The sequence below is a fragment of the Ahaetulla prasina genome, chromosome 4 (assembly GCF_028640845.1).
Source record: "Ahaetulla prasina isolate Xishuangbanna chromosome 4, ASM2864084v1, whole genome shotgun sequence".
In the NCBI taxonomy this organism is placed as follows: Eukaryota; Metazoa; Chordata; class Lepidosauria; order Squamata; family Colubridae; genus Ahaetulla; species Ahaetulla prasina.
In genome coordinates, this window is record NC_080542.1 from 141,608,008 (window position 1) to 141,635,535 (window position 27,528).

The 27,528-nt window shown below is 42.8% G+C and overlaps 1 protein-coding gene across 1 annotated transcript; it reads left to right on the top strand.

Annotated features, from left to right (window-relative positions):
- Positions 1 to 964: 964 nt before the first annotated feature.
- WDR86 (WD repeat domain 86) lies at positions 965 to 26,481 on the top strand. Its single transcript, XM_058182766.1, has 6 exons — positions 965 to 1,127; positions 3,751 to 3,892; positions 7,960 to 8,398; positions 14,200 to 14,335; positions 25,408 to 25,511; positions 26,263 to 26,481. The coding sequence occupies exons 1-6, from the start codon at positions 965 to 967 to the stop codon at positions 26,479 to 26,481; spliced, it is 1,203 nt and encodes a 400-aa protein (XP_058038749.1).
- The last annotated feature ends 1,047 nt before the right edge of the window (positions 26,482 to 27,528 follow it).

Sequence of the window (27,528 nt, forward strand, 5' to 3'; positions counted from 1 at the left end):
TCATACTTGTAGGTCATTACTGTCATTGAGCAGTTCATCATGTTGCGATTTTACAACCTTTTGTGTGGTAGTCATTAAGTGAACACTAAGGTCGTAAAATGAAGGTAGTGGTTATTAAGTGGATGTTGTGATTATTAAGTGAATCAATTTGTTTGCTGTGGGGTGTGTTTTGCCAGATACTGGAAGGAAACACTGTCTTGTACAGCATTTGTACAAACAAGTGTTGTAAATCACAGTTTTATGACTGTGGTTCACTTGCTAAGCAACAAAAATGTGGTCACGGGACCATACGGGAGGTGTTGGACATCAGAACTTTGGAAACTTTGGGTCCTAAGTATTTTTTGTGGGGGGGGGGGGGAGCCGTCCTAACTTCGAACATTCATTAAGCAAATGATCATAAGTCAAGAACTACCCGTATGAACCCAGAAACTGTTTTCATTTGTAGATTTTAAATCATGGACGACGTGTCCTCGCCCAGGATTATTTTGAACTGTAAAGGTAACCAACAAGTAGAATTATACTAAATTGAGGACTTCCTGTATTTTTTTTTGCCTCTCTATCACACAAAACGAGCAAACAAAGCCCTCATTTTCTGTTAAAAAAAAATTGAGGACGATGTCAGCATTTTAGTAGGTTTCGGTCAATATTCCTCCCTACAATGTTCTGAATCAGCGGAAGCCTTCTTTTTTCAAGGTCAGCTTCATAGTGTACTAATATGTGCTTTGTTTGATGAATGTGTACTTCTGGCCAAGGAAATGCAGTTGTGTGCCTGAGTAATTTAGGAAAATGTATCATTTGAATGTTATGTGTTCGTAACATAAAGCAACGACTCTTTGCTGAGTCTTTAACCCAAAAGAGGGCTTAATCGGATTTAATGATGTTTGTTTTTGTAAGGCTTTCCCTTGACCTTAAGATGATCTGGACTTGATGGGTGTTCCCATTCCAGCCCCTGCCTTGTGGCAGAATGGGGAGCAGTTCTTCAGCCCTCAAAATTTGCACTGATCACCAAGGGGGCATCAACTGGATCAGCTTGAGTCCAGACGGGCAGTGGCTGTTAACGGGCAGTGAAGATGGGACGGCACGACTCTGGAGCACTGCCAACAACCAATGTCAGGCCCACTTTCAAGGTAGGCAGATTACAGAACTAGGAGGGACCTTAGAGGTTTTCTGGTCCAAAATTTATCCTTTGGTTCCGGGATACGAAATGGATTATGGACCATCTAGACAATATTGACCTTCAGCAACTACAGAGATGGACATTCTTCAGGGTGAACTATCTCCAATCTGGTCCTTCAGAACTTCCAATGGTGGACCCATTTCTGTTGGAATTTAGTCTGTTGGCCATCCTCTTCTCTTTCTCCCCACCTTGTCCAATATTGTACATTTCAACGATATAAATCTGTCTAAGGGAGCTGGGTCTTTGCAGTTGGTTGATTGACTAACGTGCCATGAAGTTGACGTTGACTCTTGATGAACTTCTCCAAAATGACCCGTTCTCCAGCCTGGCTGTTCAGGTCTCCCAAAAGTGCACCCATTGCTGCTATATAGGTTGTCCTCAACTTACAACCATACATTTACCTGTTCAAAGGTAAAATGGAACTAAAAAAAGTGGCTTGACAATTTTTCCCACATACTACCGTTGTAATATCTCCATCCTCACATGATTAAAATCCAGGTATTTGGCAATTGGCAGGTATTTATGACGGTTGCAGTGAACTGAGGTCATGTGATCACCTTTTATGATCTTCTGACAAGCAAAGTCAGTGGGGAAGCCAGGTTCACCTAAAAATTGTGTTGCTAACTTAAGAACTGAAGTGATTCACATAACAACTATGGCTAAAAAGGTTGCAAAGTGGGTCAAAACCAGAGGTGGGTTCTGACCAGGTCTGGAAATTTTGAGTAGTTCGGAGAACTGGTATATAACACCTCTGATTGGCCCCGCCCCCCTCCATTCTCTGCCTCCCGAGTCCCAGCTGATCGGGAGGAAATGGAGATTTTGGAGTGGGGTGGGAACGGAGATTTTACAGTATCCTTCCCCTGCCACGCCCACCAAGCCATGCCATGCTCACCAAGCCACACCTACAGAACTGGTAGTAAAAAAATTTGAAACCCACCACTGGTCAAAACCCATTTCAGAACTGTCATGCTTAGCAACAGAAATGTTGGGATCAATTGTGCTTGTAAGTTGAGGACTACCTGTAATCAAGTCCATCTACCTCTGGCACATAAACTCTTCCAAATTGTCCAGATGAATGAAAAAGATGGATATGGAGAGTCAGTTTGGTGTGGGGATTAAGATTCTGGCCTAGAAACCAGAAGATTGTTTCACCTTAGGCATGAAAGCCAGCTAGGTGACTTTGGGCCAATCACCAGGAGACTGTGAGTTCTAGTCCTGACTTAGGCATGAAAGGCTGCTTGGTGACTTCAGGCCAGTCCCTTTGTCTCAGGCCAACCCACCTCACGGGGGTTGTTATTATGGGGGGAAAAGGAAGAGGAAGGAATATTGTGAATGTTTGCTGCCTTTTAGTTATTTATAAAGTAATAAAGGTGAGACAAAAATCTAGCAAATAAGTATGGATGCCATATAGCTGGGTCAGTAGTGTAATAGAAGCAGTGCAGTGTGGCTGCTCAAGGCTTTTGTTCACCTGCCCATGCACTTAATCCCATGCACAAACATGCTCTTTTCCCTCCTGCTATATCTCTGCCCTGTGGGGATGATCTTCAGCCCAGAAGCGAGATAGTCCTTGGCCCTCCTGCTTTTAAAATAGACATTGCAGGCAGGGAGGCTATCTATGGTGGCAAGCAATCTGAAGCTTTTTCTGACTAAAATCCTGAAGTAGAATTTAAACTGGGATGAAGTTGCAAAGAAGGAATCTATTCTCCTACCCCAATTTTTCCCATCTGCAATCAGTGTTTCTCAACCTTGGCCACTTTTAAGATAGGATGGCTGGCTGGGTAATTCTGGGAGTTGGTCCACCCATCTTAAAGTGGCCAAGGTTCAGAAACCCCGCGGACACTGGAAATCATCTGTAAACTTTTGCCATGTAAAAACATTTTTAACATGCTTGATTGTTTTCCTGCAGATGTTTCATTATTGGGTTTATTAGCATGTTTGTATTTTATTTTTCTTTATGTACACTGAGAGTATATGCAGCGAAGACAAATACCTTGTCTGTCCAGTCACACTTGGCCAATAAAGAATTCTATTCTATTCTATTCTATTCTATTCTATTCTATTCTATTCTATTCTATTCTACTTTACTCTACTCTACTCTACTCAACTCAACTCTACTCTATGTTGTGAAACCCAACAGTTCAACCCAATGGTGGCATTCAACTGGTGTAACAACTGCTTTGCTGAGTGCGTGTTACGTTCGCACATGCGCCAAACGCACTCTCCGCATGCACGTGGTGCATTTGAATTTAGGTCTAAAACTTACCTTCTACTGCAGCCCCGGTGAGTAAAACAGCTGAGGCGCAGCAATCCATCCACTTTGCCGCGCTGATCAGCTGGGTTTCAAACAAAGGAAACAAAGGTAAGTAGAGCACAGGGCAGGTGGATGGGCCCAGCTCATCGTCAGAGCGAACCGGTTCGCTCCCAGCTGATTGTCGGAGCCACGGCTTTGCCCGAACCGGTCCTAACTGTTAGAATCCCACCCCGGTTCAACCCTACATACATCATCCACCCATCATTGAAATGATAGCTGTAGGATTGATCTGTCTGTCTGTCTGTCTATTCGTTCATTCTAGGCCATGAAAGCTACATCACATTTTGCCACTTAGAAAACGAAGTTGCTTTCACCTGCAGTGCAGATCACACTATCAGAAAATGGGATATGATGACCGGAAGATGCCTTGCTATTTATCGTGGACACACATCCATTGTGAACAGGTACATATTAAGGGTGATTATTTTATGTTTCCTAGACTTGCACCCTCCCTCCCTCCCTCTCTCTTTCTCTCTCTCTCTTCTAATCTCTACATCAGGGGTGTCAAACTTGAGGCCCAGGGGCCAGATCCAGCCTGTGGGATGCTTAGATCTGGCCAGTGAAAACAGAGTTGGGGGGGGTGTATAGGCCTCCACCATGCCCCAGTTCTGGCCACAAGAGCCTCTTGCAACCCCCTGCTAGCAAAAACGGAGCTGGGAAGGGACAGGAAGGGAAAGAGGAATGACAAAGAAAAAGAAGGAAAGATGGGTAAAAAGCAAGAAAGGAAAAATAAGAAAAGGGGGAAGGAAGAAGAAAGGACAATGAAGAGGGAGGGAGGGAAGGAAGGAAGGAAGGAAGGAAGGAAGGAAGGAAGGAGATTATAATGAGAGTGGGGGAGAATCTCAGTGAAGCCCTGCAAGCTACCTGAAATACAAGCATCGATTGACAAGCTGAGACAGACAAAAGAAAGAACAGAGAGTTAACGAAGGAAGATCACTGGAAGTCACAGTTACCTTCCATCTGGTCTCTCTTTTCATAAACTGAAGGAGAGACAAACAGTAACAGCAATGTTGAAAAGGGTAACGGAGACCTTTGAAAGTACATTCTGTATGGAACCAAGTCCTAAAAGAGCTCAAAAATTAGGTAAAAAAGATGTTTGCTCACTGTTTGTGTAAGAGGAAGCTAGTCTTTAAAGCTAGTGAAGCAGTGCTCCATAGGACCCACGGATTTATTTGGTCCAAATAATGTTTTTATTAACTGCATTTGATTAAATTTACAGTGTACTGTTCCGGTGACGCTAAACATTATTTGAAAAATTCTTCAGCCCACAACCCATGCGGCAATGAATTCTGTAGATAAACTCCACGTTCCCTCTTAATTTTATCAGCCAAAGTTTCCTAAGCATGTGCATAGTCCTTCTTTCTATCGTAAAATTCAAATCACACTTGGCTAGCTTCAGCAAGCACTCCATATTGTGTGCCAACAAATATTAACAGGTTAGCAGAGTTGGAAGGGACCCTGTAGGTCATCTAGTCCAACCCTATCCCCCCACCACCACCCAAGCAGGAGACCCTATTACACCTTTTCTGACAGATGGCAATTCAGTCTCTTCTTGAAAGCCTCCAGCTTTGCTGGCTGAGGAGCTCTGGGAGTTGAAGTCCACAAGTCTTAAAAGAGCCAAGTTTGCAGACCCCTGCCCTATAGCAAGGTTTTGGGCTTGGAAGGCCTCCTGCACCAACCTGGAAGCCAAAACAGGGTGCGGGGGGACTCCTGGGAGGGACAGGGTGGGGTGGGTGGGGTCAGACAGAGGTAGGATTAGCTGGTTCTCCGAACTAGGCAAAAAATTAACAACCAGTTCACCTGAATTGGTGTGAACTGGCTGAAGCCCACCTCTGGAGAAAACCATACATGCTTAAAGTTCCAAACCTAAACATACTTAATTTGGATAACCATCAATAGGAAACCACTGTAAACAGATCCTACAGAAGGTTGAATGAGGTAGGGAAAGCTTACAGCCATTGGCTTGTGGTATTCTTGGCAGTGGGAATTTTTTTTTTTTAATTTGAATTTATATCCCGCCCTTCTCCGAAGACTCAGGGCGGCTTACATTGTGTTAAGCAATAGTCTCATCCATTTGTATATTATATACAAAGTCAACTTAATTGCCCCCAACAATCTGGGTCCTCATTTTACCTACCTTATAAAGGATGGAAGGCTGAGTCAACCTTGGGCCTGGTGGGACTTGAACTTGCAGTAATTGCAAGCAGCTGTGTTAATAACAGACTGCATTAGCTTGTTGAGCCACCAGAGGCTGGCTAGTTTGTACTAGTACAAGGAGTCCTTGACTTGCAACCATTTGTTGAGCAACCATTCAAAGTTACAACACTGAAAAAGTGACTTTCACCGACAACCATTACAGCATCCCTCCAGTTCACATGATCAAAATTCGGGTGCCTGGCATTTATTTATGATGATTAGTTTTTAGTTTAGTTTACTTTATTGTTATTGCATCTCTTACAACGAAATTAAATGCCATCTTCAGTGTACATTATACATAAATGTATTATGGATTATTGCAATGCTCTCTACATGGGGCTACCCCTGAAGTGCACTCGGAGACTCCAGTTAGTCCAGAATGCAGCTGCGCGGGTGATCGAGGGAGCGGCACGCTGTTTCCGGGTAACACTGCTCCTGCGCAGTCTGCACTGGCTACCTGTGGTTCTTTCGGGTGCGCTTCAAGGTTCTGGTTACCACCTTCAAAGCGCTCCATGGCTTAGGGCCCGGGTACTTACGGGACCGCCTGCTGTTACCTTATGCCTCCCATCGACCCGTACGCTCCCACAGAGAGAGTCTTCTCAGGGTGCCGTCCGCCAAGCAATGCCGGCTGGCGGCCCCCAGGGGAAGGGCCTTCTCTGTTGGAGCACCTGTCCTCTGGAACGAACTTCCCCCCGGTTTACGCCAAATATCTGACCTTCGGACCTTTCGCCAGGAATTAAAAACTTACTTATTCATCCAAGCGGGACTGGCCTGATTTTTAAATTTTAAATTTTAACTTTTTGTAATTTTATATGGGTTATTTTAGGTTGGGTCAATTGACGGTTTTAATTCGGCCATTATTGAATATGTTTTTTAAATTGATATTTTAACTTTGTATATTTTATTGTTTTTATCTTTGCCTGTACACCGCCCTGAGTCCTTCGGGAGAAGGGCGGTATAAAAATTTAAATAAATAAATAAATAAATAAAAAAAAAAAAAATAAAACAAAAACACGCATCCTTCTCATTCTACACAATTGAATTGAAAACCCCCGATATTGCATTAATATTGCACTATGCAGTAGAATTCAATATAGTTACTGTTCTGGGATAGAAGCTGTTTTTCAGCCTGTTTGTCCTTGTTTTTATTGTCCTGTACCATCTGCCAGATGGTAATAGTTCAAAAGGGCCTCTGGTGGCTCAACAGACTAATGCAGTCTGTTATTAACAGCAGCTGCTTGCAATTACTGCAGGTTCAAGTCCCACCAGGCCCAAGGTTGACTCAGCCTTCCATCCTTTATAAGGTAGGTAAAATGAGGACCCAGATTGTTGGGGGCAATAAGTTGACTTTGTATATAATATACAAATGGATGAAGACTATTGCTTGACATAGTGTAAGCCGCCCTGAGTCTTCGGAGAAGGGCGGGATATATATACAAATTAAAAAAAAAAAAGAGTGCCCAGGATGGATCTTTAAGAATGTTTTGAACTTTCTTAAGGCAGCGGGAGCTATCAAACTCTTCCAAAGAAGGGAGAGGGCAACCAATGATCCTCTGGGCAATGACGGACGTTAACCCTCTGGAGTACTGTCCTACCTGCCACTGTACAATTGGCAAACCATACACAGGTGCAGTAAGTTAAGATACTTTCTGTAGTGCAGTGGTAGAAGGTCACCAGCAGTTTTCCATTCAGTTGTTGTTTCCTGATAAGTCTCAGGTAGTATAATCTCTGCTGGGCCCTTTTGACCAGTGCTGCAATGTGAGCGCCCCAAGTTAGGTCTTCTGTTATGATAACACCCAGAAACTTAAAACTGGCCACTTGCTCCACTTGGTCTCCATTGATAACCAAGGACTGGATGTCTGATCTATTCCTTCTATAGTCCACTATAAGCTCCTTGGTCTTACTGGTGTTAAGGACCAAGTTATTGTCTCCGCACCACAAAAGCATCCCAGGTCATGTGATCATCACTTGCAACCTTGTCAGGCCGCTTCCAACTAATAAAGTCAATAGTGGAAGCTGGATGTGTTTAACAACCATGTGGTTTGCTAAAAAGGGTCATAAAATTGGGTGTGATTCATTTAACAATTGCCTTGCTTAGCAATGGAAATTACGATCAACTTATGATCTCCACTGTGATCGTAAGTTGAGGGACTGCTAGAGTGGAAAAGCTTAAACTTCAAAATGGATTTTCTGTAGAAAATGGAATGCATTGCCTCCATGTTACTTTATTAAGCCAGGATGAGAAGTTTGGTGAGCGGCTTTTTTCTCCCAACAGAATCCTAGTTTTCAAGGATTACCTCTTCAGTGGATCCTACGACAGGACTGCACGCTGCTGGAGTGTGGATAAGGAAAAACCGATCCAGGAGTTTCGGGGCCATCGCAACTGCGTCCTGGCCCTGGCGCTCTACTCTTCGAAGGATGTCCTTGAAGAGGAAGAGGTGGAGGAGGAGGTGGAAGAGGTAGAAGAGCTAAGCCAAGACTTCCTGGTGACAGGGAGCACGGACTGCACTGTCAAGGTTTGGTGGGTGTCCACTGGGCGCTGCCACCAGACCCTGCTGGGACACACTGGGGCTGTCTTATGCCTTATACTTGATGCTCCGAACAGAGAGCTCTTCTCGGGAAGCACTGATTACACCATTCGGACTTGGAACATTGTGACTGGGGAACAGTTGAGAGTCTTCAAAGAGCATCAAGGATCCGTCATTTGCCTTGAGGTAAGAGAGGCTGCGTTTCTTCCAAAGGTGGCACTGAAATTTGCAGCATTGGTGTAACTGATATTTTTGGGGAGGAAAAAATGCAGGACAGGAAGCTGGTTTGAAGAAGGAACAACAGAAGAGCTGGGCATACAAAGTTGGAAAAGGATTCTTAACGAAACAGCATCATCCTAACAGATCTATCTATGTCTACCTGTTTATCTACCTACTGTATCTCTATTCTATTCTATTCTATTCTATTCTATTCTATTCTAGTCTAGTCTAGTCTAGTCTAGTCTAGTCTAGTCTAGTCTAGTCTAGCAAAGCTGGCTGAGGGATTCTGGGAGTTCAAGTCCACAAGTCTTAAAGTTGCCAAGGTTGGAGACCCCTGATCTATATTACGTCTATCTATCTTTATATCACCTACAGTATATCTATCTATCCCCTATCTATCTATATCCATTCATCCATCTATCTAGCCTCTATCTATCTGATTTATTAAATTTATTTGCCACTCCTCTCATTTCAAAGCAATTCTGGGTGGCTTACAGCATTAAAAGCATAAGTTAAATACTCCTAAATAAAGTAAAAATGATAAAAAAATATTTCTGATACGAGAGGCTAGTTGTAATCCATAAGATATCTAGCTGAGTAGATTCACAATCCAGCATATCCCCTGGTGAATAGAAGAAAACTAACTGACTGTCGTTATCCATAGAGTGGATTTTGGATCACCCCATTAGAAAAGCTCAGCTATTGTGGTTTTGACCATGTAATCTGTGGACCCACATATTGTGGTATATTCAAGAAACCATGGTTTATGAAAATCATGCTTTAGAAAGATGTTAGAAGCAATCCTGTGTGGGGAATTAGTGTTGAAGATGGATACTCATGAAACTTGGAGAATTTCTGGGGAACAAAAGTAAGAGCAACAGATGTCAGTGTGTGTCCTTTTATTTCTTTGTATTGTTTTTATTATTTATTGGTTAAACAATAATATCTGCACTGAAGCCAAATCATAAATTCCAAGGAAAGTATTTAATATCTAGGCAAGGCTTTGGTACAGGTAGTTTTCAACTTACAGTCACAATTGGGGTCCGGATTTTCATTGTTAACCAAGGTGGTCATTAAGTAAAGCACATGGTCATTAAATTCAGGTTCCCTCATTGAATTTGCTGATCAGAAGCCAGATAGGAAGTCGCAAATGGAAATCAAATAACCCCAGGACCCTGCAACCATCATAAATCCATGCCAGTTGTTGAGAGCCCAAATTATGATCACAGGGAACAGTCACAAATGCGATAACTGGTCGTTAGTTACTTTTTTCACTTGAAATTTGAATGGTCCCTAAGTGAATGGTTGTAAGTTGATGACTACCTGTACCTAGAAGAGCAGGTGGCTGGATTGCTGCCCATAGAACTATGGATAGTTTTGGAGGAAAGAATCCATGAATCCTAATAAGAGTGATTATTACAGCAATTGCTTACTCTAAATACAGACAGTTGCTTTCTGCTGGTGAGTGTGAAGGAAACATGTGGTTAGCAGACAAACTGCTTATATAAATAATTTCAACAAATAAACACTTAAATAAAAATAAATTGTTCTGGGAATCCGCAGTGTTCCTTATTTCTTTGACGTACCTGCAAAATATTAGCGCCTGCTTTTTCCAGGAATATTTTGATCTTTTATCAAGACTCAAAACTACAGCTCTCTGTCCAGTTGTTTTTGCTTTCTATGATCTGTGTCATGCTCCAACACAGCAAATAAAATCTTTTTCAAAGCCAGTTGAGCCAGGAGGACAACTAAGCCATCTTCAGATTATAAATTGGAATTGTCTCTCTTTGGACATGCTTTGCAAAAGTCATTGTTAAAAACGAATATATAGGTACCTGGTGTTGCCTCGAAAATAAGACCAGGTATTATTTTCTCTTGGGCCCCAAAATATGCGCTAGGGCTTATTTGGGGGGGGAGGGTGTCTTATTTTGTTTCCATGTAAGGGCCCCCCGCTTCTTCTTCCTCTTGCGGCAGGGCAAGAGGCTACGTAGTGCGTCAGTGCCGCCGCCGCGAGGTAGTTGTCTGGAGCTGCCTCATACACCCCAAACTGGCTTACTTCACAGCCAGGCCATTCATGCCCCGACACCTGCCTTGCCTCATGGCCACAGCATCAGCACACCACTCAGCCTTCCTGGCCCATCGCGGCTGCAAGCGGAAAAAGTGGGCCGGTGGCCACGTGGGCTCCTGCTGCACATGGCTGCTGGTACTGCCACTGAGGCATGTGTCAGGGTGATTGGGATGGTCTGACTGCAGGGGTCCTGAGGTAAACCGGTGCAGGACACGGGCAGCCCTACTTGTTAAGTTGGGCGATTGAGGAGGCAGGACAGATCTTTATTGTATGTAACAACAGATCTTTATTGTATGGTGTGAACCCAGCAATTGAACCATAGGAGAGGGTCTCCTTATATGCTATTCTGGCTGAGGCACCAGCCAATCAGTAATGAGTATTTTCCCTCCAAAAGTTCCTTCCAAAAGTCAGATACATTACACTATTCCCCCGTGCCTTGCCTCGTGGCCACGGCACTGCAAGCAACCAGATGAAATAGGTGTGCAGCCACCTGCGTAGGCCCTTAAGTAGGGCTTATTTTGGGGGGGAGGTAGGGCTTATATTAGGTGCACGCGTAAAACATAGTAGGGTTATTTTTGAATAGGTCTTATTTTGGGGAAAACAGGGTAGTCCTTCACTTAAAACCACAACTGAGCCCAAAATCTATGTTGCTAAGTGAGAGATTTGTTAACTGAGTTTTGCCCCATTTTATGACTTTTCTTGCTACAGTTGTTAAGTGAATCTCTGCAGTCGTTAAGTTAATAGGATGATTGTTTAAGTGTATCTAGCTCCCCATTGACTTTGCTTGTCAGAAAGTCACAAAAGATGATTATATGAATCCGGGACACTGCGATCGTCATAAATATGAATCCGTTGACAAGGTCTGGATTTTGATCACATGACCATGGGGATGCTGCAACGGTCGTAAGTGTGAAAAACAATCATAAGTCACCTTTCTCAGTGCTGTTGTAACTTCGAAATGTCACTAAAGGAACTGTTGTCAGTCGAGGACTATCAATATTGGGAAAAACCATTGTTAAAAATATTTTTTTTTCTGACTACCCCTTCTCCTGCCTCTTCCAAATCTTAGAAAATTCATCCTTGCTTTTGTTGATGAAAGGCACATCTGTCTTTCTAATGAAAGAGAAAAAAAATAAAGTGAATTTTTTCTTGATTGACTACTTTATTTTATTTTGACATAAACACAGCAAAGAACCTGCATAGGTTTTCTTGTAATAGGCTTGGTATGTGTCTGGTGATATAGGATACTTTAAGCCTGAGGCTCTGTTCTTTTTCCATTCCATTAGCCAAATGAATGTTGTGGGAGATTGCATGGACATTTTTTTTTTTAATTTAAAATAATGGATCACATTCATTCCTTCAAGAGATTTTTGAGAATGGAGTGATGGATTTGCAACACATGGAAGCTTTGCGAAAGAGAATATTAATCAAGTATTTACCCAGGCAAGCCGAGCAGTAATATTCGATCTCGGCAGCTTTAATAAATATGAACTACAACTCCCAGAATTCCTCAACCAGCATATTGACTGGGGAACTCTGGGAACTGAAGTCCGCATGTCTTAAAGCTACCGAAGTTGAGAAACATTGCCTAGGAGGGAAGACTTTTCAATATACAAACATTGATAGGATAAATTGAAAATGTAGATCTTGATGATGGAATATATAATGTCCTAAGGATTTGTAAAAGATCCTATGTTTTTTACTTTTGAATGTTATTAAGTAAATACATATAGATGATCTTGCTTCAAACTTTTTAGTCTGAATTGAATGGCTTTTCCTGGTCCATTCAGAAATATCTGTCCTTAATCCAGATTCCAGAAAATTTTATATTAGAAGTACAACAAGTGGAAATCTTTTTAACATTAGCAATAGCACTTAAACTTATACATCACTTCATGATGCTTTACAATCCTCTCTAAGTGGTTTTCAGAGTCAGCCTATTGCCCTCAACAATCTGGGTCCTCATTTTATAGACCTCAGAAGGATGAAAGGCTGAGTTAACCTTGAGACGGTGAGAATTGAACTGCTGGCTGTCAACAGAATTAGCCTGCAATACCACATCCCAACCACTGTGCCACCACGACGCTCATTTCACCTCTTATTTCAGATGTATCAGTATTTTTCAAACTCACTAACACATAATGTTTCTCAACTTCAGTAGCTTGAAGATGTACAGAATTCAGCTCCCAGAATTCTTCAGCCAGTATGCTTGCCGAGGTTTCCTGGGACTTGAAGTCTACATATCTTCAAACTGTCAAGGTTGAGAAATACTGTGCTAATAGGTGTCCAACTGGATTTTATTGAGGGCCACATCAGGGTTGTGTTTGACCTCTGGGGCAGGTATGGCCAGGGTGGGTGTGGCCAGGATGGCCGTGGTCAGCTCGAAAATCACTCGTGTCAGAGGCACCTCTGGTGGCCAAGTGCTAAGGCAGGACTCCCCTCAGTCCTCCCTCACTCTCATTATAATCTCCCTTCCTTCCTTCCTTCCTTCCTTCCTTCCTTCCTTCCTTCCTTCCTTCCTTCCTTCCTCCCTTCCTTCCTCCCTCCCTCCCTCCCTCCCTCCCTCCTTCCTTCCTTCCTCCCTCCCTTCCTTCCTTCCTTCCATGGCCCAGTCCTTTGCTGTTTCCAGCATGGCCCCATGGGCCAGATCTAAGGACCCTATGGGCCAGATCCGGCCCGCTGGCCTTGAGTTTGATACCCATGTAATAGAAGATCATTGGTCTGATTCAAGGGTCTTTGCTAAGTCTCTCAGCCTTCACATAGTTTGATGCTGGGACTGCCTAGGGGTCTTATTCAACATTATATAGCATATCTTTGTATCTTCCCATTTTATCTTTCACTAATGACAGGCAATAGTAATGATGACAATTGTAATAATAATTCAGTAGAGCATTTGAAAATGTTCCAAGCAATGTACATGAACTGCTACAGATAGCTGAAGGAAAAATCTAAAAAGCAATTGAATTTGCTTTAACCCAAGTTTTTATTAACGTCTGAACAAATTTTCCTCATTGTGGGAACTTCATCACTGGAGGCTTTCAAGAAGAGACTGGACTGCCATCTGTCAGAAATGGTGTAGGGTCTCCTGCTTGGGCGGGGTGGGGGGTGGGGTTGGACTAGATGACCTACAGGGTCCCTTCCAACTCTGCTAACCTGTTAATATTTGATGGCACTCAATATGGAGTGCTTGCTGAAGCTAGACAAGTGTGATTTGAATTTTACGATAGAAAGAAGGACTATGCACATGCTTAGGAAACTTTGGCTGATAAAATTAAGAGGGAACGTGGAGTTTATCTACAGAATTCATCGCCACATGGCTTGTGGGCTGAAGAATTTTTCAAATAATCTTTAGCGTCACCGGAACAGTACACTGTAAATTTAATCAAATGCAGTTAATAAAAACATTATTTGGACCAAATAAATCCGTGGGTCCTATGGAGCACTGCTTCACTAGCTTTAAAGACTAGCTTTCTCTTACACAAACAGTGAACAAACATCTTTTTTACCTAATTTTTGAGTTCTTTTAGGACTTGGTTCCATACAGAATGTACTTTCAATGGTCTCCGTTACCCTTTTCAACATTGCTGTTAATGTTTGTCTCTCCTTCAGTTTATGAAGAGAGAGACCAGATGGAAAGGTAACTGTGACTTCCAGTGATCTTCCTTCGTTAACTCTCTGTTCTTTCTTTTGTCTGTCTCAGCTTGTCAATCGATGCTTGTATTCAGGTAGCACGGACAAAACAGTGAAGTGCTGGCTGACCGACACTGGAGAGAGGATAAGGACCTACAAGGCTCATAAACACACTGTCAGTGCTCTGAAATACCACTCTGGAATATGTAAGTTCTAACTGACGCCATCATATGTTTGTTTACTTGTGTGTTCTATTTATGTTTTGAAAGCCACATTGTCCTGTTATTCTTGCCACAACAAAAACTCTCTGAAATAGGTTGAGCTCAGAGAGAAGGGCCGTACCCTAGCCTCCCCTACACTAGGGAGCCAAGTTGGGGCAGTGTTCTTAACATTTTATTTATCACGGACCCCTTTATATTTTGTGGCCATGATCACAGGTCCCCAAGACTTAACTCAAGATCTTAATCAGACACATTTCTTCAAGCTTTTGTGGACTCCCTGCAATGACATCGCAGGCCCCCTGAGTCCGCGATCCACAGGTTGAGGACCACTGGTGTAGAGGTTAAACAGGAGACTGTGAGTTCTAGTCAGCTGGGTGACTGTGAGCCAATCACCAAGAGGCTGTGCATTCTAGTCCCGTCTTAGGCACGAAAGCCAGTCACGTGGGTCGTCAATCCCTCTCTCTTATCCCAACCCACCTCATAGGATTGTTGTTCTACAGAAAAAGAGGAGGGGAAGGAATATTACGAATGTTAACTGCTTTTGAGTTACTTATAAAATAATGAAGGCGGGACCAAAACAAATGTCATTAAAAGCTAGTACGGTATCGTTATTTATCTTCAGCATCTCACCGCACTGTTTCTGCAGGGAATGTCAGCAGAAGGAACTTCAAAAATGCCTTTTATTGTTAGGAGCCATGGTGGCGCAGTGGTTAGAATGGAGTATTGCAGGCAAACTCTGCCCACAGCCAGAAGTTCGATCCTAACCGGCTCGAGGTTAACTCAGCTGCCCATCCTTCTGAAGTTGGTAAAATGAGGACCTAGATTATTGGGGGCAAGAGGGTGACATAGTAAACCTCCTTGAGCAGCGGTCACCAACTGGTGGTCCGTGGACCCCTGGTGGTCCGTGAGAAAATTTTGGTGGTTCGCAGAAAAATTATTTGCATTTTTTATATTGCACTAAATCAGGGGTCCTCAAACTACAGGCCCTGGGACAGATACGTGCAATGAACGCTTGTGTTGATGCAGAGTCTCCCCCTTTGCGGTTTTTTTGTATGGGTTACAGAGGGGCAGAAATTCCAGTTTGGGGTTTGCTTCAGCCTCCTGGTGTGGGGCTTTGGGCAAAAGCACTGCTGGTGGCAAAGAGCTGGAGGGCCTTGTTCCAGTGGGATTGCCTCATGGCCGGGAACTGGCTGACCAAAGGGGCCGTGATAGCTCAGGCTGTTAAGAAGCCTGTTATTAGAACACAGCAGCCTGCAATTACTGCAGGTTCAAGCCCGGCCCAAGGTTGACTCAGCCTTCCATCCTTTATAAGGTAGGTAAAATGAGGACCCAGATTGTTGGGGGGGCAATAAGTTGACTTTGTAAAAAAATATACAAATAGAATGAGACTATTGCCTTATACACTGTAAGCTGCCCTGAGTCTTCGGAGAAGGGCGGGATATAAATGTAAACAAAACAAAAAAAACCATCTCAGCCTGCTGAGCCGCCAGGTACCGGCACCTGTCCTTGCACTCCCGCAGATCTTTCCTCTGCTTGGAAAGCCTATGCTCATAGTCCTCAGTGAGGTGGTTCTGCTGAGCCTCCTTCTCGGCCAGATCCAATTTGAACTGAGCCGTTTTGCTATCTCTTTCTCATGGTGGCTGCTTAGCTCCAACAACTGCTTCCTGTTGGAGCCCTACAGAGCCCGGGTGGGGCAAATAGAGGCCGGCAAGGCACCCTGCAACATGAGTGACATTGAGTTGGCCATGCCCACCCAGTCACATGACTACCTACTCACGCCCACCCAGCTGGTCACTAGGCAGATCATATCAGTGGTCCATGGGATTTAAAATTATGAATTTAGTGGTCCCTGAGGTCCGAAAGGTTGGGTATCCCTGTCCTAGAGAGTGCTATAAAGCACAATGGAGCGGTATATATAAGTCTAAATGCTACTGCTGTTTTTCTTCTGGTAGACATCATAACTGAACCTCGGGAACCTGTCAGAGGTTCTCTTTACTACATCTTATACCAAGAAAACTCAAGACAGGACTATTTTCAGTTTTCTCCTTCTCCCTTGAGATTCTGAGCGGTCTTTTCTGAATCTTCTCCTATCTTGATGGTTTGTTCACCTATTCCCAGGATCTGGTTTATCTTCCATAACACCTAGAGAGAGTTTCCTTGGCTGAAGAGGTTGTCAGCTTTTTCAGGTAGACCAGAACAGGAAACAGACTCCACGAGGCTAGCAAAAACTACACTTTATGGATGTAAGTGATAGTAGGCAACTCTTGAAAACCTGGCTGAGCTTTCCTCATCTTCCTTCTAATACTCTACTCCAGTGTCTCTCAAGCTTGACAACTTGAAGATGTGTGACTTCAGCTCCCAGAATTTCTCAGCTAGCAGTGCTGAGTAATTCTGTCCTCCTAGCGCAGGAGTTGGCAACCTTAAACACTCAAAGAGCCATGAAGGTCCTAACCAGAAGCCCCCCGTTCAATTCTAGAGCAGACTGGAAGACCAGTTCCCCCATCATAGAGTCTCCTTCTAGCGTGCCGTCCTTTTTCTTCTACCGGTTCTAACCGAAAGCCCTATCAATTATGGAGCCAACTGGCAACAGGGAGCCACAGCAGAGGGATGAAAGAGCCCCATGCAGCTCCAGAGCTGTGGGTTGCCAACCCCTGCTCCAGTGAATTAAGGAGGAGCAAGTCTTATCTTCTTCACATTTTCTGTCTTGGCCTTAAAGCGTGCTTCTCTTGTGTTGCTTCTCCAAAGTTATCTCTGTGGCTTTCTACAGGAGGAAACGTAATCCAGATCTCCCCTACTTTGTCCAATATCTGCTCCACTACATCACACTGGGTCATGGGCTTGAGAGAGAGACTGGCCCAAAGTCATTATAGAGCTTCTATAGTAGTTTGTGGGATTAAATCTGGATCTCTCCACCAGTGATGGGTTTCAAAAAATTTTACTATCAGTTCTGTGGCCATGGCTTGGTGGGCGTGGCATGGCTTGGTGGGCATGGCTTGGTGGGTGTGGTAGGGGGATACTGTAAAATCTCCACTCCTTCCTCAATCCAGGGGAAGGTTACTGCAAAATCCCCATTTCTTCCTGATCAGCTGGAACTTGGGAGGCAGAGCATAGATGGGGACAGGGCTAGTAAGAATTTCCACTTCCGGTTCTCCGAACTACTCAAAATTTCCACTACCGGTTCTCCAAAACTGGTCAGAACCTGCTGAAACCCACCTCTGCTCTCCACCCTGGCCCTCTATTTTCACCTTTCATATTGAAAGTCCATCCTCAGTTCTAACTTTCTTAAAGACCTACCACTGTCTCAGGGCTTGGTTAACTACATCCCATCTCTTCCTGGAAAGCAATTCAGAAATGAAAGCAGTTTCTGATAGTCCCTGGATAAATTTTCGGAAGAAGGCAGGATGCAGTCACTCTCCCCTTTTCTTGAACAGCAGACCAAGTCTTGTTCATTTAAAAAAAAATAAATGCTTCCAGATGGTACAAAATCATCCCAGCAGTTGGCAAAACTGGTTTGATTTCTTGCTTTGTCAGTGAGAAGAGGAAAAGCGTTTTAAAATTCTTTTGTATGTCTTTTTTCTATAAGCAACTTCATATCCTTTCAGGCTGTGTTGACCACTAGCAACCCGTATTTATTGTGGATATGTAGCAATGCAATATATAGTCCATTTAACCTGGCTGATATTTGGTCTGTTCTGCATTCCCTTTTTGATCAACGGATGTAATTGAAAATATCGAGAAAATGTTTGACAACTGTATAGTAAATGCTACAGCAGGGATGGCAACTTTAAGACTTGTGTATTTCAACTCCCACAATTCCCTAGCCAGCATATGCAGAATTTACCAAATCTTAAAGGCTGGACATCCCTGTTCTACTAAATTTTCAAATCTCTGGGTTATTTTAATTGCTCTTTTTAACTACATGGACAGGAGCATAAGGCAGAGTTAGATATTATCTGCAAATATTTGTAAATAGAGCTTTTAAGTGGGAAGATAGAGATCTTCCTCATTAGTAAATTACATGTAGCTTACTCATGATGACGGCTTTCACCTCGCCTATCACCTCGGTCTTCCTGGTTTTTTTATACAGAATAGAATTTTTAGAATAGAATAGAATTTTTTATTGGCCAAGTGTGATTGGACACACAAGGAATTTGTCTTGGTGCATAGGCTCTCAGTGCACATAAAAGAAAAGATACCTTCATCAAGGTACAACACTTACAACACTTAATGATAGTCATAGGCTACAAATAAGCAATCAGGAAACAATCAATATCAGTATAAATCGTAAGGATACAAGCATCAAGTTACAGTCATAAGTGGAAGGAGATGGGTGATGGGAACGACGAGAAGATTAATAGTAGTGCAGATTTAGTAAATAGTTTGATAGTGTTGAGGGAATGATTTGTTTAGCAGAGTGATGGCCTTCGGGAAAAAACTGTTCTTGTGGCTAGTTGTTCTGGTGTGCAGTGCTCTATAGCGTCGTTTTGAGGGTAGGAATTGAAACAGTTTATGTCCAGGATGTGAGGGATCAAAATAACAGATTTGGAAGGGAACATTTAAGGTCTTCTAAGCCAACCCTCGTGCTTGAGTAGGAGACCCTATACCATTTTACACAAATGACTATTCAATCTCTTCTTTAAAACCTCCAGCTATGGAAGACCCACAACATCTGGAGGCGAGCCATTGATTAATTGTTCTCACTGTCAGGAAATTTCTCCTTAATTCCAGGTTGCATCTCTATTTGATCAGTTACCACCCATTACTTCTAGTCCTGCCCTCAGGTGCTTTGGAGAATAGGTTCACCACCTCCTTTCTGTGGCAGCCCCTCAAATATTGGAAGACTGCTATCATGATACCCCTAGTCCTTCTCTTTGTTAGACTTGCTATACCCAGTTTCTGCCTCTAAATAGTTTGCACAATGCATTTCAACTATTAGCATTTCAACCATTAAGCGAATCGGCAGTCATTTGTCTAAAATGGTGAGGGCAGGGGTCCCCAACTCCTGGGCTGTGGACCAGTACCTGGCTGTGGCCTATTGGGAAATGGGCTGTGCAAGCAGTGGGGGAACAGGGGAGCACAGTGGTGGGATTCAATTTTTTTTACTACTGGTTCTGTGGGTGTGGCTTGATGGGCGTGGCATGGCTTGGTGGGCGTGGCAAAGAAAGGATACTATAAAATCTCCATTCCCACTCCACTCCAGGGAAAGGTTACTGCAAAATCCCCATTTCCTCCCGATCAGCTGGGACTCGGCAGGCAGAGAATAAATGGGGGCGGGGCCAGTCAGAGGTGGTATTTACTGGTTTTTGAGACCAGAGGTCACCAACTAGTGGTCACTGGTGGTCCGCAAGAAAATTTTGGTGGTCCTCAGAAAAATTATTTGCATTTTTTATATTGCACTAAATCAGGGATCCTCAACCTATGGCCCCTGGCCCGGATACGTGCAATGAACGTTTGTGTTGCTGCAGAGAATCTCCCCCTTTGCAGGTTTTTTGTATGGGTTAGAGAGGGGCAGAAATTCCAACTTGGGGTCTCCTTCAGCCTCCCGGTGGTGGGCTTTGGGCAAAGGCTGGAGGGAAGCACCGCTGGTGGCGAAGAGCTGGAAGGTCTTGTTCCAGGGGGATTGCATCATGGCCTGGAACTGGCTGACCATCTCAGCCCACTAAACCTCCAGGCACAGGTCTGTCCTTGTACTCCCGCAGGTCTTCCCTCTGCTTGGAAAGCCTATGCTCATAGTCCTCAGTGAGGTGTTTCTGCTGAGCCTCCTTCTCGGTCAGATCCAGTTTGAACTGAACCAGCTGTTTTGCCAACTCTTTTTCATGGTGGCTGCTTAGCTCCAATAACTGCTTCCCGTAGGGGCACTAAGGAGCCTGGGCGGGCAGGCGAGGAGGGGCTGGAAGGGGAGGGGCAAGTAGAGGCTGGCAAGTAGAGGCTCACCTCAATGTGAGTGACATTGAGTTGACCACACCCACCCAGTCACATGACCACCTAGCCAAGCCCACCCAGTCAGTCATTAAGCAGATCATATTAGTGGTCCGCAGGATTTAAAATTATGAGTTTTATGGTCCCTGAGGTCCGAAAGGTTGGTGACCCCTGCTTTATACTACTCAAAATTTCCGCTATCGGTTCCCCAGAACTGGTCATAACCTGCTGAAACCCACCTCTGGAGCATGTGAAACTCCATTTGCGCTCGTGCACATTCCTGCTGCTTGCGTGAAATCATCCCCTCTCCTGTGCTGCCACCACTGCCACCAGTCCACAAAACCAGAAAGGTTGGGGATCACTGATCTCCTGCTTGAGCAGAGAGTTGGACTAGAAGACCCTACAAGGTCCCTTTCAAATCGGTTATTCTGTCAATTAACCAGAGCAGATCTTCTTGGTGGCTTGGGGTTCTCATCATCACACTAACAAGATCAAAATTTGCCGTTTGGGGACTATCGAATCCCTACACATCTTCTCCAGGGAAGTGCCTGCCAAAACATTGCTACCCATCTCATTCTTTGTCATTGGCCAGTTTCTTCAACTGCAATTTCTCTGCAGCTTTGATGCTCCTGGGAGAAACAATTGGCCAGATTTGGTGTTTTCACAACATTCCTAAGTGACTCAGTCAGAACCAGCGTTTTTCACCCTTAGCAAATTTTAAGGCGTATGGTACTTCTGCTGGCTGGGAAATTCTGAGAGTTGAAGTCCACATATCTGGAAATCTCTGGTTTAACCCTATAGAATATGGGATCACTTGAGGGATAAAGTTAGCTTTGTGGACAATTACCTCCTTTAGAGTTCTCACAACACACCAATCTCTCTTATTAACCAGATTCAATACGATGTAGAACTAGGGCCAAAACATGACAAGGATTCAATTCCTGTCCAATTGCAAGAATTCAATAGCTTGCAATACGGGGCTTCTTAGATCTACTTCAAAGCAGGGGTGAAATCCAGCAGGTTCTGACAGGTTCTGGAGAACCAGTAGCGGAAATTTTGAGTAGTTTGGAGAAACGGCAAATACCACTTCTGGCTGGCCCCAGAGGGGGGAATGGGAATGGAGATTTTGCAGTATCCTTCCTCTGCCACGCCCACCAAGCCACATCCACCAAGCCAAGCCCACAGAACCGGTAGTAAAAATAATTTTTAAAAATTCACCACTGCTTCAAAGGGCTCAAAAATCAAACTTAGAGTCCCAATGTTTATGAGAATTCACTGTCTGTACCTTTATTTCATTGATTTAAAGCATTTGTACAACTACCCATTTTATATAATTAACTTTAGAGGCTTCCAATAAAGTTAAAGCTTTACCTGCATAGGCATATATGCATTCATACATTTACAGGTATTCCTTGGCTTAAAACCACAAATTAGAACCAGAATTTCTTTTGCTAAGCAAGGTAGCAGTTAAATCAGTCCCAGCTGATTTTACAACCTTTTTTTGCTATGGTTGTTAAGCAGTGATGGGATTCAAGTAATTTAACAACCGGTTCTCTGCCCTAATGATTTCTTCCAACAACCAGTTTGCCAAACTGCTCACAAAGTTAACAACCGGTTCTCCCGAAGTGGTGCGAACTGGCTGAATCCCACCACCGTTGTTAAGCGAATCACTGCAGTTGTTATGAATCATGCAGCCGCCAAGTGAAGCTGGCTTCCCATATTGATTTTACCTGCCAGAAGCCAGCTGGGACCTGGATGCTGTAACCATCATTAATACACCCTCATTTTGGTCACGGGGATGGTGTGACTGTCATAAGTATGAGGACCAGTTGTTAAGTCAATTTTTGCAGTGCCCCTGTGACTTCAAACAGTCATTAGATGGATGGTTGTAAGTCAAGAGCTACCTGCACACTGACAATGAAGTACATCTTAAAAAGAAATCATCTACTTAGTGAAAGAAATAAAACATGGGCCAAACTTTTGAGTGGCTTCATTACAGCAGTCTGTAAATGGCTTGGAGGCGTTCAGAAAGGATGACTCAGTTACCCCACCCAGATTAGACGATGGAAATAAACTCAAGGTTTATTGATATCAGTGTTGGAACTGTATGGTAGCTGTAAAATTTTGTTTCCAGACTTGTAAGTTTTTAAGTTGCTTTTTGGCTTTTGGGATGCCTGGCTTTTAAGGGTAACATCTGTCTGTTGGATTTCACAAACAAACCTGGAGTAATTTTCAGTAGTAATAATAATAATAGTCTTTATTGTCATTGTACGCCGTGTATACAACGAAATTTGGTTGGTATTTCTAGTAGGATATCTTTCAGATGGAATTGGGGTGGGTGGGTGGGGAAAGCTATCACATTCCATGCAAAAATACCCTTTTTGGAAGACATTAGGTTGGAAAATGAATTGTTCTATTGTTTAAAACAACTAACTTTGTAATCAGGAAATACCAGACTTAACTGGTGCATATAATTCATTATTATACATGTGATCGCTCTAAGGATCCATAAATGATCTCTAAGCAATGGAAAAGGGAACTAACTGAATAGATTATATATATATAAACACACACACACACACATATACATATATATATTCCATTGTACACCTTGTTTCATAAATTATAACTCTTAATTGTGAGAAAGACATAAATGCTACCTAGGGAACGATCAGATGACATGGCCCACAGCTGCATGATGGCAGAGAACGAGAGTCAAAAAGAATCGTTCTTAACTTCATAAAGAAGAAAGCTGGAGATTTATACTTTCAGACTTGCAAGATTCTGCCAGTGTAGCCTTACAATAATAAAGTAGGATTAGCTCAGCTGGTTGTGTTTTCGGTCAGGCCTACCTGGTAAGGCTGACAATTTGCCTGCCCATATTATCATCAAGGTTCCGAGTAATAATCCCATAGCAAACAAAACTCCAAGGCAGGTAGATTCCTCAAAGAATAGTTTTATTGGATATATCATATTGGCACAGTTCTAGTAAAAACTGAAGGTTCCCGCAGTTTTCACCTAATTAAAAGTAAACGTTTTTCCCCTTCCCCGAATGATGAGTCACATGGTCTAATCAAGGTGCCATCTGGTTGCCTGGTAACGTCACTCCTCCTGTCTCGGAGCAGATGTGGGAATGACCTTGGTTTCCAGGAGAAACTATTTTGTTTTGGCTATCTCTATTCCCGCCCACTCTAACTTTCAGCTCCAGTGTGGTAACACTGAAGCTTCAAAATGGCTTGGGTCAGGTCAGCTCCAGAGTTGGCAATTATTTTGGAGGGCGGAGAAGTTATTTGCACACGTTAATGTTAAGAAATAAAATCTTGAGTAGCGCAGGGCATAAGTACTTGACAGAGATTTGTTGTTTACTATTAAAAAGTCCTTTAATTGTTAATTCCTCATCAATAAATAGCAAAAATTGAACCACAAGATTTATCTGGTAAAATAGTCCACCCAATATTGCTAATGAGGTTCTATTAGTAAAGCATTTTAAGGGTAGCTTGATGTTCCTACTAGATTGCAATTGATTGCAATAACGATGTTCCAAATAGATACTCAGTTAAATTAGCTTCCCTGAATGAGTGTGTTGGTTTCTTATTAATAAGTTAAACGCAACAGAAGAGTTGCCTTGAAGTTAAAATACAGATTTTCTCTGTCTCCATCCATCACTCTATTGATGTAAAGGAAATTCTGTTGTTTTCTGTGGAAAAAAAATACTAATTTCTGTTTTCTTCTTATTAAATTGTTTCTACATAATGAATTTATTAGACACTTAACACCATCATGATTGGACTTTCTATGTTAGCAATAAAATAAAAAGTCACTTTAAATACTAATTCCAGCATATGGTTAATTAGTCTTGTATATCACATTGAGTTACTGTAATTACAATTAATAGCAATTTCCTTGATTATAGTTTCAGTTCGTAGTACGGTATTGTAAATCAGTGTACAGTAACTAAGCATGATTGTCTGAAAAAAAACAAGCACATTTCTAATACAGGTATTGGTTCTTGACCTACAAGCAGTTGCTTAGCAACCATTCAAGTTACGACAGACCCTGAAAAAGCTACTTTTGACCTGTATTTGAGGTCCCCATTTGCTTAATGACTACTACAAAAAGGTGGTAAAATCAGGCACATTCATGTGGTTACCAGCTTTACAACTGTCACATCTTACGACTAAAATTACAGTCTCAATCACAGTTGTAAGTTGAGGTAGTACTACAACTTCCAGGAGTAAAAATACAGTCAGCCAAGTATAAGCTTTATAAAAGATGAAAATCAACTAAAACGAACACAGAACTCATTCCCCAAAAAATGGAATTAGAATTCCCTTCACATGAATTTCATTGATCCCTACAAAGTATGTCTCTTGTAGCCTATTTCAGAGGATTACTTCAACGACAAAATAATTCTATGTATTCCCATATATATTGTTTATAGCAGTGGTGGGATTCAGCCAGTTCGCACCACTTCGGGAGAACCGGTTGTTAACTTTCTCAGCAGTTTGGCAAACTTGTTGTTGGAAGAAATCATTAGGACAGAGAACCGGTTGTTAAATTACTTGAATCCTACTACTGGTTTATAGGGAGTTATATTTTGCCCTGTTCACAATATAGATTTGAGTTTAGGTAATCCAAAAGACTTAATATTTCATCCATTTTGTTCCCTACTTTTGTTTCACCAGCTCGTTTGCTCCTTACTTTGATTTGTCCCTACCGTTGATCTTTGGTAGAGCTATATATTATATTTACAACATTGTTTCCCTTATTTATTTTCCATTTTACTGTAGTAGGCTGATAGCAATAACAATAGCAATAGCACCTACTTATATACCGCTTCAGAGTGTTTTTGCAACTCTCTCTAAGTGGTTTACAGAGTCAGCACATTGCCCCCAACAATCTGGGTCCTCATTTTACCGACCTCGGAAGGATGGAAGCCTGAGTCAACCTTCAACTGGTGAGAATCGAACTCCTGCCAATGAGCAGAATTAGCCTGCAATACTGCATTCTAACCACTGCACCATCACAGCTGTTCTCTGATCCTTTGGGACTATAATGTAATGGGATACAAATATTCTAAGAAATGCATAATGTAAAATAATCTGAATAAGCCTCCCACCCTTATTTTTTCTCATCAGTGTTTACTGGAAGTGGTGATTCTTGCGCACGAGCTTTTAATACCAAGACTGGCATTCTGCAAAGAGTGTTTCGTGGCCACAAATTGGTTATTAACTGCATCCAGGTAAGCTGTCAACCTTTCAAATTCTCTGATTTTACTACGGATGAATCAGTTCATGTATTCGAAATATTCCGCATATTCCAAAATATTCGGTCCGAAAGATTCACATGGGCATTTCATTTTAGATACTCATAAAGACTGCCCTTTCACCAATAATATTTATTACAAAAAAAAATATGTATCAATAGAAGAGAGTATTTGCAGCTTGAACTGTGGAGTCCTTGGTGCCCTCAGAGCTTGGTGTTTTTCTTGCAGACATTTCATGACCAAACTAGGTAACATCATCAGTGTGGCAAGGAAGAGAGTTTTGCTCACTGACAGGGAAAATTACCTATACATAAACAGAGACCAAACCCTTTCTCAGCAATGATGATGTCACCTAGTTGGGTATCTGCAAGAAAACCATCAAGCTCAGAGAGCACCAAGGACCCTGCAGTACTATTTATAAATTCTTCCCCTGCTTTTATTTTTTTATTTTGTTTTAATAACTCCTACAGTTGATGGTTTTTTTAAAAAAAATGCTAAGGAAATATGATCACTCATAGTTTTCTAATGCTAGTTTCTTCTTTGGCATGATGAATTGGATGAGTTTAGATTTTTCTTGAGTTATACGCATTGATCCAAACTGGATTGATCCACGTTTCCATTTAATCCCTTCTGCTTTGAAAGCAAGAAAGTCTCGCTCTGTCTTTGCTTCCGTCTCGTGTTGTGACTGTCGATGCTAAGCAGTCTAAGTATGGCCCTGTTGTTCCAGATTCACAATGAATTATTGTACACAGCTTCCCACGATGGCACGCTAAGGATCTGGGACATCCGGCAGATTTGTAAACGGAACAAGCGTCGTTTGAAGGAACGGTCTATCCAGGGTAGACATTTCCACAAGGGAAGCCTTCCTCGCCTTTTCAACAACAAAGTGGGCTGTGTGCCTCATCAGGAAAATGGAAGACCACGGGAAACGATGGAACTGGAGTGAAAACTGGAGGAGATGAGTAGCAAGCCAGGAAAAACTCATAATCAGCGACTGGAGTAGCAAGCCAGGAAAACTCATGATCAAAGACTGGAGCTCAACCTTACAAAAACCTCACTTTGTGCCTGACTGGCACTGCCAAGCATCTACCCTAAGGGTTGTGTTTTACACGAAAAAACAGACTACAACCGTGATGGCAAACCTATGGCACGTGTGTCACAGGTGACACACGGAGCCATATCGGTGGGCACACAAGTGTTGCCCTAGTTCAGCTCCAGCACGTATATGCTGATTTTCGGGCCTTCCGGGCTCCTCGGAAGTTGGGAAACAGGCTGTTTCTGGCCTCGAGAGTGCCTCCGGAGTGGTAGGGAAGGCCGTTTTCCCCCTCCCCAGGTTCCTAGAAAGGCTCTGGTCTGGAGCCTGGGGAAAGCGAAAAACGCATTGCAATAAGGATGTGGGCACCTACATGCGCGACCCCCTCCCCCGTGCTCCCCCTGTTTTTGGCACGTGACGGCAAAAAGGTTCGCCATCACTGGATTAGAATATGACAGACGAGTGTAATAGACTAGCGTAGGAGCCTCCCTGATAAGATGTAATTTTCTGTCTTGATGCTAATGGAAAACGAGCTAGAACAATGCTTGCTCACATACATCCCCAACGTTACAAAGGAGGCCAACATTGCTAGTTTGCTGATGCTGCTTCTTGATTGGTGGATCTCAGGATGATGCCCAGACATTTTATACTGCTTTATTGTTTTTTCAATATAAAAACATCCTATATCCAATGTTTATAATCAGAAAGGAGGAATAAGGAATCCTTTCTGAACTGGATTGCATTCAGATGTTGGTTCTTAATCACTCTGAACCAAATAATGAAGTATTCCACCACTCTGTACTTGCTCATGATGTTGCCTAAAATCATTCACATTGTGTGGTCCAGGGCTTGGGAACTGAATTCCAAACAACCAGTGGTGGGATTCACGTAATTTAACAACCGGTTCTCTGTCCTAATTATTTCTTCCAACAGCCAATTTGCCAAACTGCTCAGAAAGTT